Source organism: Salvia hispanica, chromosome 2, assembly GCF_029641045.1.
Source record: "Salvia hispanica isolate PSC_SH4W2 chromosome 2, Shi_PSC_v1, whole genome shotgun sequence".
Taxonomy (NCBI): Eukaryota; Viridiplantae; Streptophyta; class Magnoliopsida; order Lamiales; family Lamiaceae; genus Salvia; species Salvia hispanica.
The window spans coordinates 4,461,250-4,480,247 of NC_142693.1; the positions used below are offsets into that span (position 1 = coordinate 4,461,250).

The window sequence follows — 18,998 nt, forward strand, 5'->3', positions numbered from 1 at the left end:
TTGGTCTAATCGTCGTCGTCACCTTGGGGCCCACATCCTCCATGGTGGATTCACTTCATTCTCCTCTGTCCCTCTTCTGATGAGAATTTTGACTGGCAGCTTGTATTATTGATTCCTCCGAATCGGAAATTGTTGCCAGAACAGGACACTGCCGATGCTTTATCTTCAGTGGAATTGAATGCAACAGCAGCTCCTCAATTTTGCAATCGTTGCTCTGTTTGTAAGCTCTTCCCTAAAACCTAAAAATTCATCTGTCTGCCTAGTTTAATCGTCTGCTAATTGACTGTGGAGTGTGGACTAGAATTGCAATCTAAATTCCTTTTGTTTGTATGGCTGTATTTGTCTTGCTTGCCTTTGCTAACCTTCTAACCCCAATTTCCCTATCATACTTCGAGCTTACCTTGCTGTTTGCAGTAACACATTGCACACATTTGAATAGATTCTCAACATGTTGCTATAGTCATTATTTGGCCCTACAGATACTTTACTTTGAAAATGCTTGTATTTGCTCAACCATAAGCATATTCTTCCTCATATTTGTGGTGAGAATCAATTAAACCCTGAAATTTCTATTGGGAGCTTATGCTGTATATATATGTATGTAACATTTGTGAGGTTTTAAGTGAATTTGAACTTAAGGTTGTTTTAACTTTTAACTAGTTAAGTCTATTATAATGGCACAGTGCTTTAGTATCTCTTCCAAACCATTTTCCTTTTTATGCACTAGGAAGCTGTATATTCTTTCGCATCTAATTTTCAGTTGTCTATTGTTAAAATGACTTCTTACTTTACTATGTCTCAAAACCTGAGAGATTTTGGTGATTGAAATTTCTGCATGAGCTTTTGGAATCGTTAATCGCTATTAAATATGAAGATCGTATTATATTAGTATATCTTTCCTTTGTATCATTGACTCATTGTTGTTCTGTAGCTTTACACTTAACTGGAAAAGATGCTGGATACTCTTGTGCTGCTTTCTGGTTTCATAAGTTTTTTCAGACAAGCTGAGCCTCATTCCAATTTCCAGCTCACCATGAAAATTTGCGAATCCGTCCTTCTAGTAAGTTTCCTTGCAACTTTTATCATTGCATCTCCTCTTCCCCATTCCATTGCTGCATCCCTATTCCATCCCTTAATGCAGTTCTCTAGCTTCTATGCCGAGCCTGCTCTGTTTCGTTGTCTTGCATATATCCCGCTCTTGAGCAATACAACCTCAGTGGAGGTAAACACAATCATTTGTCATCATCTACAATTTTACTTGATATTTACTACTACTATAATTACTAATTACAAATGAAGTTACTATATTAACTTGTGTCATGTTACATCAGAATGGCCTGGTTTTGTTTAATCTGCATCCCAATTGCACTATGCTGAAGAAAAAAGGTATGCCATGGAAGTATGACTTAGCTTGGGTGGAGGAAGAGCACTGAGCATGTTAAATATTCTTATAGAAATCTAGTAAGTATTATCTTTGATTAACAGAATCAGAACTGAGTGAAGAATGAGAGATCTGCCATATATTCATTTCCACATAGTAATAATCTAACATTCATTGAGTATTGGAAATAATAATTCTACAATATCATGACTAAAGCTCATGTTTGTATAATACAAGTCCTATTTTCCAATCTCTACTTTCCGACGCAGTATGAACAAAAGAGAGAAAACAACCTATATCTGGTGTGGTTAACTCAAAGCTTCTGAGATAAACTCTGTGTGAACTAGATAGAAGCAGAAGCACCAGAGTTCAAATTATACAATATACACTATATATTCATCACTATCTGAGTAATTATTGTAGCATACATGTCTGTAGATGGAAAATTACATATGATATGGTTACGATGATAGGAAATCGGAGAAGAAGAGAGAGAAGCAAACTAAGATAGGCGTGACAAAGAGAATTAGCCCCAGCGGCACCATCCACTCCTGCCGGTTGGTGGCATGGAAGCACCGCTCCCACCAAACCAACATCACACCACCAGCCAAGCATACCGCCGACCATCCCAAGTATTCAATCCTTCTCCGTTTTACATCTTCTTTGTATGAATATGACACCATCAGAAATCTGCGTTGGAGAAAAAAGCGTGAGATGAGATTTATATGATCTGCATATAGCAAACTTAATCATCTCATATCTGATGTAGGAAAACTACAAATCAGTGGTGAATCTCCCCTCCCATCAGAGTGCCTTTTCATCAAATTAGTTGTTAACTGCTAGAAGAAAAACACATGATGTTGTTTGGCGTGTAGCTTTATAGGCAGATTATATGTTCATGTAGTTACTACCTACATGGTTTGAGTTCATATTTGATAATAATAGTATTTAATATAGTTAGAGTTGACTAGTGGCCTTTAGGTTTGCATAGACATACTAGTTGGCAGGTTAGGATGGATGATATAACATATAGAGGATTTTAAATATTACATCAGATTGCCTAGATTGAGAGTTTAGAGTTGAATTTTGGGAATAGCATTAACCACACCATACACACACGCTTGAACCACAATTATATCAAAATATGTTACACCCAAAAAAAAAGGTAGTGTTTGCCTATGTCTTACTCCATCAAATCCCATTTATAATGAATATTTTAAGATAGCAATACTAGTCAAATGTGTAGCCAGTGAAGTGAGGTGAAGGGCAGGTTTATCTTAGGAGGTATGTTTATGCTTGTTGGGAGGGTTTATCTTCTCAACTACTAGTATTTATGTAGTACCTATAATTGATATGATTTTTCTGGTCTACATTTAGTTATTTCATCTTTATAAAACAACATTGGATTGGATTTGAGTACAAATGAAAAACGAGGAGAAATACTCCCTTCGTCCGCGATTGCACGTCCAACTTTTTGGCGGCTAGAGTTTTAATGCCAACTCCGGTAATCTAGTTAATAAATCGATTGGTCTAGCTTTGGTTATTTTATCTTAATTATAAATAAACATTGGATTGGATTTAAGGAAAAATGAAAAACGTAGATAGATACTCCCTCCTTCCGCAATTACACATCCTACTCTTTGGTTGCACCGGTTTTAATAAATGCAGATGAAAAATCAGTGAAGTAGTACATGATTTTCACTTTTATTTATTAAGTTTTATAATGATTAGTTAAAGAATGTGGTCTACTTATGTTATAGTCATACTCTAATAAACTCCCTCTGTGTAGAGGAGTTATTTTGCTATTTTAGTACGTTTTATTATAGTGGAGTAATTTCCTTTTCTAGCAAAAGTAACAGATTACTTTATTCTTTTTTATTTTATTCTCTCTTCATCTCTCAACTTTTTCATTTTTTACTTTATTCTTCATTTATTTAGTCCATTGTATTTCTCAATGTGGATGGGCTTGGTTATTTAGTCCATTGTATTTCTCAATGTGGATGGGCTTGGTTGATGAGACCGATTATAATTAGGCTAATCAATGAAGGCCAAAGACCCACCTCAATATGAGCCCATAATACTTGGTAAGATATTAATTCGTGTAAGTTGGAACTAGCCAACTCAATAGAGAAAAATAAGACATTCTAAAAAGAGAGAGAACAAAATATGCATGTTCAAAATACTCGGTTTGTTAGTGTAAATTTGTAATAACGAAAGATGGCCATTGAGATTATACAAATAGTTATATTTGGATTAAGGTATTGAAAAGTTTTGTGATCAAATGCAAAATATGGTTAAGAAGCATATACTCATGAATCATAGGCAAAGGCAAGTTAAGTCATTCTACGATTAAAATGTTTTGTGATGGTGAATTATAATTATAAGAGTGAAATTATAATAATGTCTATTTCTTCTGTTTAAATTATTACAATAGCTGAAAAATCTTTTTATCTAAAATCCAAGTAAAAAAGAAGATATTTTTCTAAATTTAATGTAACAAAAGTCAAAGATATAAATGGATGGATGAGACGGTTTACGTATCAATTATTCTAACTCATGGATCAGAAAGGCATCTTGCCCATAATGGAAAGAATCCAACTCGCATACGTCAAATTGTGGATAATAATATAAGAATAATAATTATCAATCGACATGCGTGGACGACAGAAATAATGTTCCCCGAAATTGGAATTTCCTAGATCAAAATATAATATAATACTCCCTCCGTCCGGCTTTAGCAGTCCCATTGACTTTTCTGCACTCGTTTTGTGAAAATGATAATAAATAGTTAGAGTGGAGAAATAATAAAGTAAAAAATAAAATAAGGTAAATAAGACTCTTCTCTATATTATTCTCTTTTTTACTTTATTATTTATCCACTTTAATTATTTATTATCATTTTTACAAAATGAGTGCAGAAAAGTCAATGGGACTGCTAAAGCGGGACGGAGGGAGTACTCCCTCCGTCTCACATAATTTAGGACACTTTGATCTGGCACGGATTTTAAGAAATATAATGGAAAGTGAGTTGAAAAAGTTGGTGGGATGTGAATCCTATTTTTAAAGTATTGGTTTTATAATAAAATGTGAGTAGAAATGAGTTAGTGGAATATGAGATTCACTACCAAAAATGATTAAAATAAAGTGTGTCAAATTATATGGAATGATCCAAAATAGAATAGTGAGTCAAATTATGTGGGAGGGAGTAGTACTTTGTCATAGTACATAGGAGAAAAATACCAATGGTAGGAAAATATCATTTTATTATCATTTCATTAGAGAGATTTATTATACCAAATTAATGTATATAGGGAGTATTTCTTTTACATAAAATTTAAGGAAGTATATTTAATAAAGTGAAAAGAAAAAAGGTGAAAAAAACATTAAATAGATAAGTAAAGATAATAAAATCAGAGAAAAATAAATACTCTCCTAATAAATTAAAATGATGGATTTTTGAACACTTAATATAGTTTTAGTTGTTCAAGATTAACTTATTCTGAAATTGTTCAGAATTGAATTGAACTAGACCGAATTAGTCATGCTCAAAATTCATAAGCTAATACTACTACTATATGACATTGGTGTATGGTTCAATTAAAAACTATCTTAAAATAAAATTATCACTTGAAATCACAAAAGGTACTATTCCTATTTAACAGCACCAACCACGAACTGAATCAGATTAATTTTGTGTTGCATATGTTTTTTTTTTATATGTTTTGTGTACATTTTTTTTGCATTAAACTCTCAATTTTTTATTTTAAAATAGTTCTTAATTAAGTCATCAACTATAATAATGTAGGAGAGGTTAGGGTGTCACTACCTCTTAAAGTAACATCATACCACAATTCCTAGCCAATCATTTATACACGTGGACGAATAATCAGCTGACATGTGACAATAAAAAAAATGTTTAAGGATAGAAAAAGGCCAACAATATTTTATACACTATACAATAATTTTTCTCGGACAACAATACATGCTAGATTACTGTCTAGCGTATTAAATATTATTATGTAACATTTATAATATTACTGTATATGTGGTGTGGTGTAACTTTAAGAAGTATTGCCATTTTACTACGAACATAATAATGTATTTAGAGCATTCCCAATGGAGGTGGCGAATTCTCGGCGATAAATCGCCGGTTATCGCCGAATTATCGCCGGCCATTGTGGCGAAGTCGGCGATAATTCGGCGATAATGTTGCCGTTGCTTCGCCGAGTGGCGTTCTAACGCCGGATTATCGCCGAGCGATCGCCGGCCACTGTGGCGACGCTCGGCGATAATCGGCGATAATTAAAATTTTTTTTTTTTTTTTTTGAACCCAACGGCTATTTTACATTCCACCCCTATAAATATTTCCTCCACTTCCTCCATTCATCACCCACAATCTTCATTCTCTCCATTTTCAATCTCTTCTCCCAATCTTCAATTTTCATCAAAATTATGAGCTTTTGGAAGAAAAGTTCCCGATCGGGTAAGGATAAGGGTAAGGGGAAAGAGTCGAGTTCACAAATTCCCAACACGGATGAAGCAAACGAGCAGTGGATGCAGTCGTTGTTGGCGATGGGTTCTCCTCCCGGCCAACTTCCATACGGGGGTCCGTCTCCTTTGCAGACTCCTCCGGCGCGGAGACTTTCTCCGTACTTCAACTCTGCCGGCAGAATGCCCTTTCCAGCCGACGATGTGTATCGGCCCCAGTTCGACACCCCCGGATCAACCCCAGGCGACCAAGAATCTCAGGCCGCGACACTGAGCGCGGAGGACTTCGAGGTGGAAGAAACGCCCACCGAGCCGCCTTCTAGGAGCGGGAGGGGGAAGGCGCCGGCGTCGTCGGCTGCGACTGATACGGGTTCCGATGAGAGGCCGAAGCGGGTAAGGACTACTTACACTCTGCAAGAGTCCGAGCTGATAGCCGACTGCTGGGCGGACACGTCACAGGACGCGGAGCGCAGCAACTACCAGACTGAGATCATATTCTGGGAGCGGATTGCCGCGAAGTACAGGAGCCACAAGACTGCCTCAATGAAGGACCATGGCAGCGAGGCGATCCGTCGGCATTGGGAGCGCCTCATGAGGGACTGCGGGCACTTCAACGGTATTTATTCTAACTTGATGACTCACATGACGAGTGGCCAGAACGAGCACATGGTCCGAGATGAGGCCATCCGGATGTATAGTAGCCAGTACTTGTCGACGAAGGGCTTCAAGTATTGGAACATCTACGATAAGCTGAAGGATCTCCCCAAATTCCGGACGGGAATGCACGACGCGCTGCACGGGAAATCGGTGCGCTCGCGACTTAGCGTTTCGGAGAGCGAGGGGAGCGCGGCCCACATCGACTTGAGTGGGGATGGTCCGCACGAGCGCCCGGAGGGAGTGAAGAAGGCGAAGGGGAGGCGGAAGGGGAAGGGCGCAACGTCGGAAGTCGCGTCGGAATCCGTCATCGACTTAGAAAAAGCCACTTATTCGAGCAATGTCGCCAATCTGACCCAGATGTACACGCTGTACTTCACCGGCGGCGGGACCCCTGAAGAAAAGGCGGCCCTCTGGAAATGCATCCAACACCTGCAGAGTACGCTGGGGCTCGATCCCGACGCCCCTCCGGCCCCTCCGTCTTAGATTTTTTTTTTTTAAATCTTTGTTTATTTGCGTTTTTTATTTGTAGTTTTTTTTTTCTCGTTGTATTATATTTTCCAATGATTAATACAACGATGAATTGTTCATTATTAGTCTATTTATTAAATACATTTGTAGGGAAAATTAAATAATATAAAAAATAATGATGTAAAAATGAAATGTTGAGTTAGGGAGAAATAAGGGAGAAATAAGGGAGAAACCAATGTAGCACTTGGCTAAAAACTGGGGATAAATTTTGGTGCTGATGTGGCGCTGATGTGGCAGGAGTTAGGGAGAAATAAGGGAGTTTTTAGGGAACTCCATTGGGAGTGCTCTTATAAGTATAAAAATATCTAATTAACTGAACAACATTAAAAAAAAGTTAAAATTTTATCTTATCAGTCAAACCGAAATGGGGATATATTATTGGGAATAGGAAAGGAATGAAAGTGGATAGGAAAAGAATTCAGTTGGTAAATAGCGAAGCCACGTCATCATCTCTTCTGCAACTCTCCTGCAAAATTTGCCTTTGCATCAAAGAGAAAGGCGAGTAATCACAGAGTCGACGGAAAATGAGCAGCACATCCACATCATCATCATCATCATCATCAACGCCGCGGCCGAGAACGCGCGTCGGTAAGTATCAGCTCGGGAGGACACTGGGACGAGGCTCCTTCGCCAAGGTCAAGTTCGCCACCAACACCGAGACCGGCGATCGAGTCGCCATTAAAATCATCCAGCGCGACCAAATCCTCCATCACAGGATGGTCGAGCAGATTAAGAGAGAAATTTCCACGATGAAGCTCATCAAACATCCCAATGTCGTCAATTTGGTTGAGGTGCTTTTGATTTTGAATTCCCCCTTTCGCGCTATTTCCTTAGTGATTTCATCATGCCTATAATTTAGGGATTTCACAGTCGTAATTTACTTCAATTCGTTTAAATTGGTGAGCATATGTATAATTGAATTCTACTTGCATCTTCAACAGGTTATGGCTAGTAAAACTAAGATTTACATTGTTCTCGAATATGTTGACGGAGGTGAACTCTTTGATGAAATTGTAAGTTGTCACTGTTTAGAATTTCGAGATATTATACCGTTTGAAGAATTGCTTGCATTTATAAATGCCATTCCCATATTTTTGTAGGCTAAATATGGAAAACTTGACGAGAATAGTGCTAGGAGATACTTTCAACAGCTCATTAATGCTGTGGACTACTGCCACAGTAGAGGTGTATACCATAGAGATCTCAAGGTTAGATGCATCTTCATCACATGAATATATGCATTTTGCTTTGATAAGAAGTTCAGTTTCTTCCATGTATTTTAGTAAAGCGTTGTGCATTTCCTTTTAAATTTTGCAGCCGGAGAATCTCTTGCGGGATTCCTATGGTACTCTTAAAGTTTCAGACTTCGGATTGAGTGCAATTTCAAAACAAGTTCGGGTTAGCTCTTCGTATCTTATGTTATTTGAGTTTGTCTAACCTGATATTTCTGTCTATCGTATAGTTGAAGTCTTTACATTATTTCTATTTCCATTTAAACCTCAACAGAACATGTTTCTTCAATCCGTCTTTTGTGTTGCCTGGTTTTGTCATTTTGGCCCCCAGTCGTAGTTTTAACTTCAATTTTGTTGTGTTGACAACCTTGTTTGTGCCACAAAATGCTGCTCTACTTTGGCATCAATATCTATAAGTAGATTTTCATATACGTGTCTGATTGTTTTTAATCTGTTGCTTGGTTTTGCTCTAGTCCCTATTTGAAGGAACATTTGTGACCTTATTTTACTTCCTCTTTTAGATATCTTGCCTCATTTGCCTGTTCCTTTTTTTTCTTTTCCCCTCCTTCATTTAGAGTATCCCTGAGTATTTTGTTGATAACTACTTTCTTTACAAGATAATGTTCATTTTGTGGCTTTGGACACTGTCATGGGAAGTATTAAATGGCCGTTTGCTGTTTGAGGGGAGTTTCTAAAGAAGAAGTGCTAACTGAAGATCTCATGGTGATATTTATGTAGGATGATGGACTGCTTCACACAGCCTGCGGCACACCAAATTATGTGGCACCCGAGGTGCTTGTCTCATAGTTTAAGAAGAGTCGAGTTTGATTTTCAGTTTAAAGCATGTGAGATATGTTTTCCCCTTCAGGTGCTCACGGATAAAGGCTATGATGGCACTTCAGCAGATGTATGGTCTTGTGGGGTTATTCTTTTCGTCCTGATGGCTGGATACCTACCTTTTGATGAGCCCAACCTAATGGCTTTATATAGGAAAGTGAGTTTCTGTTGCTTTATGATAGTCAGTTGTTTTCAAATGTGTTCAAGTGAGTAATGGTTCTTTTCCAGATTCAAAGGGCAATATTCTTTCTCCCTTCATGGTTTTCATCAGGTGCAAAAGACGTGATCAAGCGTATCCTGGATCCAAATCCAGTAACTGTGAGTTCTTAAATACTGATAGTCACTGGTCTGTGCATCATTTAGTTGAATGTTTTTGAGTAAATATGTGTCATTTGCAGCGAATGACTATTCCTGAAATTCTAGAACATGAGTGGTTCAGAGTAGATTACAAGGCACCTCATTTTGAACAGGATGAGGATGTAAGCCTTGATGACGTTGATGCTGTCTTCAGTAACAATCAAGTAAGAATAAGTTCGAAGAAAAAAATAATTTTTTTTTGTTAACTTGAGTATTGACTCGGTTGAGATTGGTTATATCAGGATCTTCTTGTCACAGAAAGGATAGAGAAGCCAGTATCGATGAATGCCTTTGAGCTGATATCTCGGTCCGAAGGTTTCAGTCTTGAGAATCTGTTCAATAAGCAGACGGTATAAATATTAGATGGTTTGTGTGTCTGTGTGTGTGATTAGCTAAGTAGATGAGCAGTTGTAGTTGGTTCTGCAGGGGCTAGTAAAGAGGGAAACTTGCTTTACATCAAAACGACCCCCGAATGAGATAATGACGAAAATTGAGGAAGCGGCCAAGCCTATGGGTTTCAATGTTAACAAAAGAAACTATAAGGTACTACTTCCATTCTTTGTGAATAAAGTAAGAAAGATGAAGAGGAGATTACTTTTTGCCAAAAATAGAAATGACCCAATTATGTTGGAACTTTTCAAAATAGAAAAATGACTCAATTAACATGGAAAAAGAGAGTTTTAATTAGGTGAATATTAACTATTAGGTTCACATTAATGGTGTTTAATGTATTTATATGGTGTGGCAGATGAAATTGAAAGGTGATAGGACAGGAAGAAAGGGGCAGCTAGCTGTAGTTACAGAGGTATTTGAGGTGGCTCCTTCATTGCACATGGTGGAGCTTCGTAAAACCGGAGGCGACACCCTCGAGTTCCACAAGGCAAGGCATCTCACCATCATACATTTTTTTTAAGAGATTAATAATTGTTCTCATTTATCCTGTGATTGTCGTGACTCGGATCACACCTAATTAAGTTGTGTTTCATCGTCTGTTAACGTGTTGCAGTTTTACAAGAACTTCTCGTCGGGTTTAAAAGACATTGTCTGGACTGGTGAATCAAATTTAAATGATGACCAAGCCACAGCCACCTGAACACCAATACCAAATTATGCATACATAGTTACCCATTTCTCTACTCAAACCTTTACTCTTTTATGTTACTCTCCGGTTTCATTTAAGGAGTCTTAGTTTGACTCGACACGAATTTTAGTAATTTGTTGATTGTGTAATGGGTGGAAATATGTAAATGAAAAAACGTTAGCAGAATATGAATGGACTACGTTAATAAAATGTGCATATATCAATATATTAAAAATAGATTGATATTTTTTAAGTGGGGACAGATTAAAATGACGGATGGATCGGGTATGGAGCAGCATTAAATCCTTGGACCAGCTCTCCCATCCATTGAGATGCCTATAAATCAGTGCGGAAAATAGTCACTCGGTCTGCCGATAGATACTCTTAGTAATTATAAAAAAAAAATGGTGGGTGGATCAAAATGATAAACAGAGACTTTTAAATTGGGACGAATGGAGCTATATTTGATCGTCTCAATCAAGGTGGGCTATTTTTGGGCTAAAAGTCTTCAACTATGTCTTCCACTCCTAACACTAAATAATGCGACATCATGATGATTGATGGATGGCAAATGATAATTCATTGAACACAAGAAAGTTTTTTTTGGTGTAGTTCCTTTCTGAGTGGGGAAGGAGCAATATGACAATGGTTGAAAAACAATTTGTCACGAGTTTATTAATAAGATTGGATATAAAAAAATTTGGTGATCATGTCTATGCATGCCTTAAATTTGAAAATTTCACCATCAATGCACATTGCATGTCAAAAATGAATGAAGGGTGTGTGACAGCCAACTGCCTAAGATATACTCCCTCCCTAAAAATAATTAAAACTAAATTATAACACTACTTCATATAAATACTGAATAATCGATCTTAACAAAAATTAGTATCTAAGAAAGTAAATATTAAAGATACAAAAAAACTCTAATCACACAAATATATTTTGTAGTGTATTTTATTTAGTAGTAGTATTTAGAAGCATATAAAGGCGTAATAGGAGTAATTTATATGCATTTATTTAGATGTTTACGTTGTTAAGTTTGGAGGTAATTAATTATTTGGTTCTATTGAACATAGACATATCGTTAGTAATATTTTTATTTTGAATTGAATTATGATTGGTAGTTGGTACTATAACTCTAGACACTATATACTAGTAATCTAGTAGGAGTACTATTGATTACTATATTAATTAATTATAAGCATGTTTGGACCAATACGGTATTGAATTTCTCTCTATTTACCAATAGTCAAAGTAATCTTTTTTAGAGTTTTCTCCACGTCTTTACAAGGATAATAACCAAACTAATCACGGTTAAATTCTGATAAAGCCTTATACCTTTGAAAACCGAATATATTAAATCACAAAATTATACTCCATATTTAAAATTATTTTATTCATTTATAAAATAATATTATTTAATTAAAATAAAATAAAAAAGAAATAATTTCCTGAAACAATATCATTTTGATTTAGTATAAGACATCATGGTAAGTGATCAATTGCTAACTAATTAGCAATCTCAAACTAAGACTAAATCTTAGCCATTGAATTAGAAGATTTAGTGGTTGAAATAATGTCACATGGATTATATTTTTAATTAAGAAAATTAATAAATAAAATTAGAGGGTATTAATGTCAATTCCCTCTCATTAAAATCATCTTAAAACTTTAAATTTACGTAACTCTCTTGATTTAAATTATTTTTTCACAAAAATTATATCAAATTAAAGATAATTTTATAAGGAATCCAACGAGATCTCAATTGCATATGTTCCGACAACGTTCGGATGATGAAATTTGATATTTTTTATTTTAGTTTTCGTAAATGTTGATAACCAGATTTTTATCAACAAATTCATCAAAAAATCTTAATAAAATCATGTAAAAATCTCAATAAATATGTGTTGATATTTTTTTTGTACTAGTGTTGATATTCTTATGTCATATTGTTGATATTTGTAATACACTATGTTGATATAAAAAACATTCACGAAAATTATCATATGATAACATAACGACGATATTACCCTTTTGTTGATATTTTGTCTACTATTTATTGAGATTCGTAAGATTTAATCTCATCCACTCATTTTAAAATATAAGGGTGGAGATTTGGTCTTAATTTTGGATTAGATGCTATAAGCATTAGAATATGACCTAAGACATCATTTCTTGTATATAAATGAAAATATAAAAATTTAATTTAATAATTCAATATTCCGATTTCAAATATTATAAGACTAACCAATTTTTTTTATCAAACTTTGTCATTAAATTGGCTATAATCACTTCTATAAACCGAACATGTTTTGTGTTGAATTAAAACAAGTAAACGTCTGAGTAACCAAACAACAATTGTTCTCACTCAACCATTTCACCTCACATAAATAGATAAATATCCAATTTAGACAACAACACGTAGAGAAGTGTTATTTCCAATTATATTCGTAAAAGTAATTAAAGAAACTTTGAATCTAAACACATGATGTTTTGACTAAATATACACTTAATGCTTAGGTTAGGCTGCTATATTCCCTAAAAAGTAGTCGACTTTTGAAGCATTTTATATACTCTATTTTAAGTAATTCGAAATTTATAGCTATATATACATAAGTAGAATGAGGCGTGACAATCTGATCAGAGTCGTCGTATCAAATTTAATTAATATTTTAAAGATTGATTGAATAATATTCTTTCCCAAATCATAGCCATTACCGCAACAAGCTGTATTACTTATTAATCAGAAAAAATTATTACTAATATTATCTCTTAAAGAAGTTTTGTGAAATTTATAAATGAAACAACAGTAGATGATTTCTTGAACGATATCGACGCATCAAAGTCAATTTCTTCCACCGCACAAAGAAAAAATAAGACTTCAAGCAAAATATTAAATTTGCAAAATATGACTAAAATTCATGATTTTTCCAGCTGTATTTTTCCAAAATAAAAATGGGAAAAAACTTTGGTGACCATACGCATCATGACCCCTAATAATAATGGTTTTTTTCCCTTTGTTTATAGAGGATCGATAACAGTTTTCCATCTATCATATGTAACTCGAACTTCTGACCTACCAGATAGAGGAAAAAAGTGTCTTACCAATGTATTTATTGCATTGATATGATAAGATAAGATAAATAAATAGTAAAATATATACACATTTTAAATTATTCTAATCATATAACTCCAAGATAGATGAATTATCTATTCTACTAGTATCATATTTTTCGGATACGCCCACCATTGGGTAACGCGCACAAGAAATCACCCCTAAAATTGGTGTTTCAATGAAGGTGGGAACTAATATTTTAGTACTAAGATTTATGGGTCTTATAAAGAGTGAAGCTTGATGGATGGATGTTAGAAGTTGGGCAACTTAAATGCCAAATGTGGAACCATTGATGCTAGACAGCAGCTAACAGCTAGCAGCACACATCTATCAAACCTAAGATAATTAGCATTAATCACGCCAATATTTACCAACTAATTAACCAAACCCCAACTTATAGTACTCCCTCCGTCCCGCTTTAACAGTCCCATTGACTTTTATGCCCTCTTTTTGTAAAAATGATAAAAAATAGTTAAAGTCGAGAAATGGTAAAGTAAAAGAGACAATAATGTAGATAAGACTCTTCTCTATATTATTGTCTCTCTTACTTTACCATTTCTCGACTTTAACTATTTTTTATCATTTTTACAAAAAGAGGGCAGAAAAGTTAATGAGACTGCTAAAGCGGGATAGAGGAAGTATATATCATGAGAGCCATATACTCCCTCCGTCCCAATAAATATGAAACATTTGGTTTCCGGCACGGGATTTTATGCAGTGTTGTTTTGTGAGTTAATGAAGAGAGAGTAAAGTAAGAGAGAGAGAAAAGTAGAGAGAGTGATGTTTCCATTTTAGGAAATATTTCATTTTTAGTGGGACAACTCAAAAAGGAAAACGTTGCATTTCTAATGGGACAGGGGGAGTATAAAATTATGAATTTTACTAGTTCACCATTTCATATATAAATCATATTCGTTGGGTTCGATAGACAAAATAATAGTGAACAAACAATATCGGATTAGACATAGTTTTTACTTTTTAATCACATGTAAATATGGTAATAGACGGACTCTATACAAACTAAATTCTATATGGATATGGTACAAATATTTATGTATTTAAAAGGTAAAGTAGGGTCATATATATTTAGTTTTGTTGGTTGAGGATAGCCAACTGTCTCCCCACTTTTTAATACTACTATACTCTTTGCCAAAGGTCTACATGTACTCTCCCATTAATATTTTATTGAATAACATGCCACCACCATTACACGTGGTTCAAAGTGTGTGGGCTCCAAATATGGAAATGGAGTGGAATCAATGGGAATAATAGTCATATACACAAAAATATCAATACGTCTCGATTAATTATGAATGAAATGGGAATAATAGTCATGCAAAAAAATATCAAAACGTCCGAGAAATAGTACAAAATATCAAATTTAAACGTCTTTATTAATAATGGGCACTCGCAACGCACCCCCTTTTTTCAAGGGACCTAAGGCGCGGCCTTGACACATGCGTTGCGGGAGAGCAAGGCAGGGCGCAAATTACAAAAAAATGAAGAAAAATTACTGCAAAAAGTTCATTTAAGAAAGAAAGAAAGAAAGAAGAAAGAAAATATTAAAATTAAAAGCAAAAAATAAAAGAAAATATGTATATATATATTCAAAAATAAAAAATAGGCATAATAAAATTCATATCAATATTATGTAGATAGTATAGGTCTAACTTATTTATAGCCTGACTATTATGAATACGCTAATGAACGAGAGCTCGCTTAAACATGAATAGTATAGATCTGACTCATTTATGATCCTTCTATAATTAATTATATAATGAATGAGAACTCTTTTTTTTCTCACATGGCCACTTGGTCAAATATATAATCCCACATGGATCAACTACGTTACCTATAATAGGTAGCCCCCATTTTCTTGCACAAGTAATCAAATCCCATCTATTTCATCTTGGTTGTTGAACTATCTTCCTCTACACCATTTCTCCCAATCATTCATATCATAACTTATATACACACCCAAATTGCTCCTCATTTCTTCCATCCTTTCTGAATTAATTTCATTCTCCCTCACCCCAAACCAACTAACCACCAACAACCAACCAACCTCGTGCTACCATGGAACCCATCGACATGAACGAGGAGCGGCTCCTAGCCGAAGTCGACTTCAAGGACTCGTCCCCCATCGTCATCAAGATCCGTCGCAAGCTCCCGGACTTTCTCCACTCGGTGAAGCTCAAGTACGTAAAGCTAGGCTACGGATACTCGCGCAACCCGGCCACCGTGCTCCTTTTCTTGGCCGTGGTGCCTCTGCTCGTCCAGGCCTGGACGAGCAGGACACTCCTCCTTGACACGGCCACCATTTTATTGGGCGCGGCCGCCCTGACCCTGCCCCTAGGCATTTACTGGGCCAAGCGGCCGCGCCCAATCTACCTCGTCGACTTTGCGTGCTACAAGCCGCAGGACGAGAGGAAGCTATCCGTGGAGTCATTCTTAAAAATGTCCGCGGATAGCGGAGCCTTCGGGGAGGAATCGATCAACTTCCAAAACAAGATTTCGCACCGGTCGGGGCTGGGAGATGAGACCTACTTTCCGAGAGGGATCACCTCCCATCCCCCGAACCTCTCCATGGCCGAGGCGAGGCTCGAGGCCGAAAACGTGATGTTCGGTGCTCTCGATTCGCTCTTCAGCAGCACCGGGATCAGCCCGAGCCAGATCGGGATCGTGATCGTGAACTGCAGCTTGTTTAACCCCACGCCTTCTCTCTCCTCCATGATCGTTAATCATTACAAGATGAGGACAGATATCAAGAGCTTCAACCTCGGCGGGATGGGCTGCAGCGCGGGGCTGATTTCCATCGACCTCGCAAAGCACCTCCTCCAGGCCAACCCCGACACCTACGCCGTCGTCGTCAGCACTGAGAACATAACCCTCAACTGGTAATGATTGAATTTATATAATAATTTCAGTTCTCTTTTTACCTGGACCGTATATTTATTTGCTGACATAAGTCAGCAAAGACCCAAGCCCATGCCTATTTTGTTAAATTTTTCCTTTAACTAAAAGTACTTTTTCTGGCATTCATTAATTTCTTTTTCTGCGTCCGTCCCCGTCCCCGACTATATTTATTTTTGTTTTATTTGCCAACAGGTACTTCGGCAACGACCGGTCCATGCTTTTATGCAACTGCATCTTCCGGATGGGGGGCGCGGCGGTCCTCCTCTCGAACAAGGGCCGGGACAGGCGCCGGTCCAAGTACGAGCTCGTCCACACAGTGCGGACGCACAAGGGCGCGGACGACAAGAGCTACAACTGCGTCTACCAGAGGGAGGACGACAAGGGGACGGTTGGCGTTTCGCTGGCGCGGGAGCTGATGGCGGTGGCAGGGGACGCGCTGAAGACGAACATCACGACGCTAGGACCGCTGGTGCTGCCGCTGTCGGAGCAGGTGATGTTCCTGATTCGGCTGGTGAAGAGGAAGGTGCTCGGGGCCCGGGTGAGGCCGTACATACCGGACTTCAAGCTGGCATTCGAGCACTTCTGCATCCACGCGGGCGGGCGGGCCGTGCTCGACGCGATCGAGAAGAACCTCCAGCTGAGCGAGTGGCACATGGAGCCGTCCAGGATGACTCTGCATAGGTTCGGGAACACATCGAGCAGCTCGCTGTGGTATGAGCTGGCGTACACGGAGGCGAAGGGCCGGGTTTCGAGGGGGGACCGGGTGTGGCAGATTGCGTTCGGGTCGGGTTTTAAGTGCAATAGTGCGGTGTGGAAGGCTTTGAGGGAAATATCTGTTGAAGAATGCCTAAAAAGTAATAATCCGTGGTTGGATTGTATACATAAGTACCCTGTTGAAATTCCGGTTTCCACTGCCGCCGCCTCTGCCTCCGCCACAGCCAGTTAATTCTGGCTATATATATACATACATACACATGAGATTGTTGATGATTAACTTGTCATGCAAAATCTTTTTTTTTTTATTTTAGATGTGGAATTGTGCATTAATATACTTCACAGGAATACGATTCATGTGTTTTAAAAATTGGATCGGAACGATTCAACCGGGGCGTTGCTCGGTCTGGTTTGGACATAAAATCCACTGGGATATTGAACTATTATGAAAAGGAAAAACTGGATTGGTTTGTTATTAATTCATGAAATATTTATCCATTTTGCTTACTCTTTTTCTTGCAAAAATTATTTTATCGTTTTATATTTGAACTTATTTGTAAACTTTATTGATTGGTTTATCATTTTAACCGATAAATATGTGAATTCGTTTACATGTTCGACTTTGAAAACATAGAGTTATATGGAAGAGAAAGTAAAACCACAACAGCTGTGCTAGTCCTTGCATATTAATTGCAACCTATAATGCAAACAAAAACCACTAATTTCCTACTTTCTCTTTGTAGTAAGTTTGACTAAAATGACATGTCCATGTCGTTGAGACTATTGGTGTTTCATATGAGAGGGATTTAAGAAAAATAGGAGCGTATCAAAGTCACTAACTTTCTACTTTCTCTCTAGTAAGTTTGACTAAAATGAGTATTGATATATCATATGATAGGGATTTAAGAAATATAGCAGCGTGATCATGTGTGCCTAACTAAATACTGTACTAGTCTAATTCCCATCAGTCGCACACCAACCTAACCTACTAGGAAGCTACTCAATTGCTCGTATCTAAACCTATGGAGTACTAGTAGTATTTTTCAATTCAAATAGAATCATACATATATTTATTTAGTTCTTAAAAGTAGTACCCCATTCTATCCCATTACAAATGAAACGTTTTCTATTTTGGACCGTCCCATTAAAAATGAAGCGTCTTCTAAAATAGAAACAATACTATCTCTACATTTTCCTCTCTCTTCATTAACTTACAAACAACATTGTATAAAATCACGTGCCAGAAACCAAATGTTTCATATTTATTAGGACGGAGGGAGTATTACAGAAAAAATATAGTAAAACGCAATACACTACCTTTCTAGGTAACTCGACATACCAACAAACTGCATACTAGTATCTAGCGCTGGTAATTTTTGGCACGACACGAACCCGCACGAAATTAATGGGTACGTGTCAAGGCTTATTGGTTGGTGTCCTTATCGTGTCGACACGATAATGACACGAAAACTTCGTGTCGTATTCGCGTTACACATTAAGAAATAATATTATATTATTATTTTTATTTATTTTAAAATTTTAAAATTTAATATAAGAAATAATATTTATATATTACTCCCTCCGTCCCGGATAATTCAGGTCACTTTGACCGGGCGCGGGTTTTAAAAATTGTAATGGAAAGTGGGTTGAAAAAGTTAGTGGAATGTGGGTCCTACTTTTATATATTGG

General features: G+C 36.8%; 2 protein-coding genes and 2 long non-coding RNA genes across 6 annotated transcripts; 3 read left to right on the top strand and 1 right to left on the bottom strand.

Moving 5' to 3' along the window:
* LOC125214284 (uncharacterized) lies at window positions 1–2,341 on the top strand. 3 transcript variants are annotated; one of them, XR_016134873.1, is made up of 6 exons: window positions 1–220; window positions 932–1,060; window positions 1,142–1,222; window positions 1,332–1,461; window positions 1,855–2,013; window positions 2,151–2,341. It is a non-coding gene; the product is annotated as an uncharacterized LOC125214284 (long non-coding RNA). The 3 variants fall into 3 exon arrangements; XR_007175094.2 differs by lacking the exon at window positions 2,151–2,341 and having other exon boundaries at window positions 2–220; window positions 1,855–2,138; XR_007175095.2 differs by lacking the exon at window positions 2,151–2,341 and having other exon boundaries at window positions 2–220; window positions 1,332–1,386; window positions 1,855–2,138.
* On the bottom strand, window positions 1,536–2,289 carry LOC125214292 (uncharacterized). Its single transcript, XR_007175096.2, has 2 exons — window positions 2,160–2,289; window positions 1,536–2,071 (listed from the first exon to the last, which is right to left on the bottom strand). It is a non-coding gene; the product is annotated as an uncharacterized LOC125214292 (long non-coding RNA).
* Window positions 2,342–7,447: 5,106 nt separating the features above from the next.
* CIPK9 (CBL-interacting protein kinase 9) lies at window positions 7,448–10,771 on the top strand. Its single transcript, XM_048108794.2, has 12 exons — window positions 7,448–7,845; window positions 7,996–8,067; window positions 8,155–8,262; window positions 8,372–8,452; window positions 9,025–9,078; window positions 9,155–9,280; window positions 9,352–9,441; window positions 9,522–9,644; window positions 9,723–9,830; window positions 9,907–10,023; window positions 10,229–10,360; window positions 10,487–10,771. Exons 1-12 carry the CDS (start codon window positions 7,579–7,581, stop codon window positions 10,571–10,573), a joined length of 1,365 nt encoding a protein of 454 aa, XP_047964751.1. The 5' UTR covers window positions 7,448–7,578; the 3' UTR covers window positions 10,574–10,771.
* Window positions 10,772–15,530: 4,759 nt separating this feature from the next.
* On the top strand, window positions 15,531–17,788 carry LOC125209147 (3-ketoacyl-CoA synthase 1-like). Its single transcript, XM_048108759.2, has 2 exons — window positions 15,531–16,576; window positions 16,788–17,788. Exons 1-2 carry the CDS (start codon window positions 15,756–15,758, stop codon window positions 17,539–17,541), a joined length of 1,575 nt encoding a protein of 524 aa, XP_047964716.1. The 5' UTR covers window positions 15,531–15,755; the 3' UTR covers window positions 17,542–17,788.
* The last annotated feature ends 1,210 nt before the right edge of the window (window positions 17,789–18,998 follow it).

Coding starts and splice junctions, on each gene's coding strand:
- LOC125209147 (XM_048108759.2), top strand. CDS start 15,756: ATGGAACCCATCGACATGAACGAGGAGCGGCTCCTAGCCGAAGTCGAC. Junction 16,577..16,787: donor GAGAACATAACCCTCAACTG/GTAATGATTGAA, acceptor ATTTGCCAACAG/GTACTTCGGCAACGACCGGT.
- CIPK9 (XM_048108794.2), top strand. CDS start 7,579: ATGAGCAGCACATCCACATCATCATCATCATCATCATCAACGCCGCGG. Junction 9,645..9,722: donor CTGTCTTCAGTAACAATCAA/GTAAGAATAAGT, acceptor TGGTTATATCAG/GATCTTCTTGTCACAGAAAG. Junction 10,024..10,228: donor TTAACAAAAGAAACTATAAG/GTACTACTTCCA, acceptor ATGGTGTGGCAG/ATGAAATTGAAAGGTGATAG.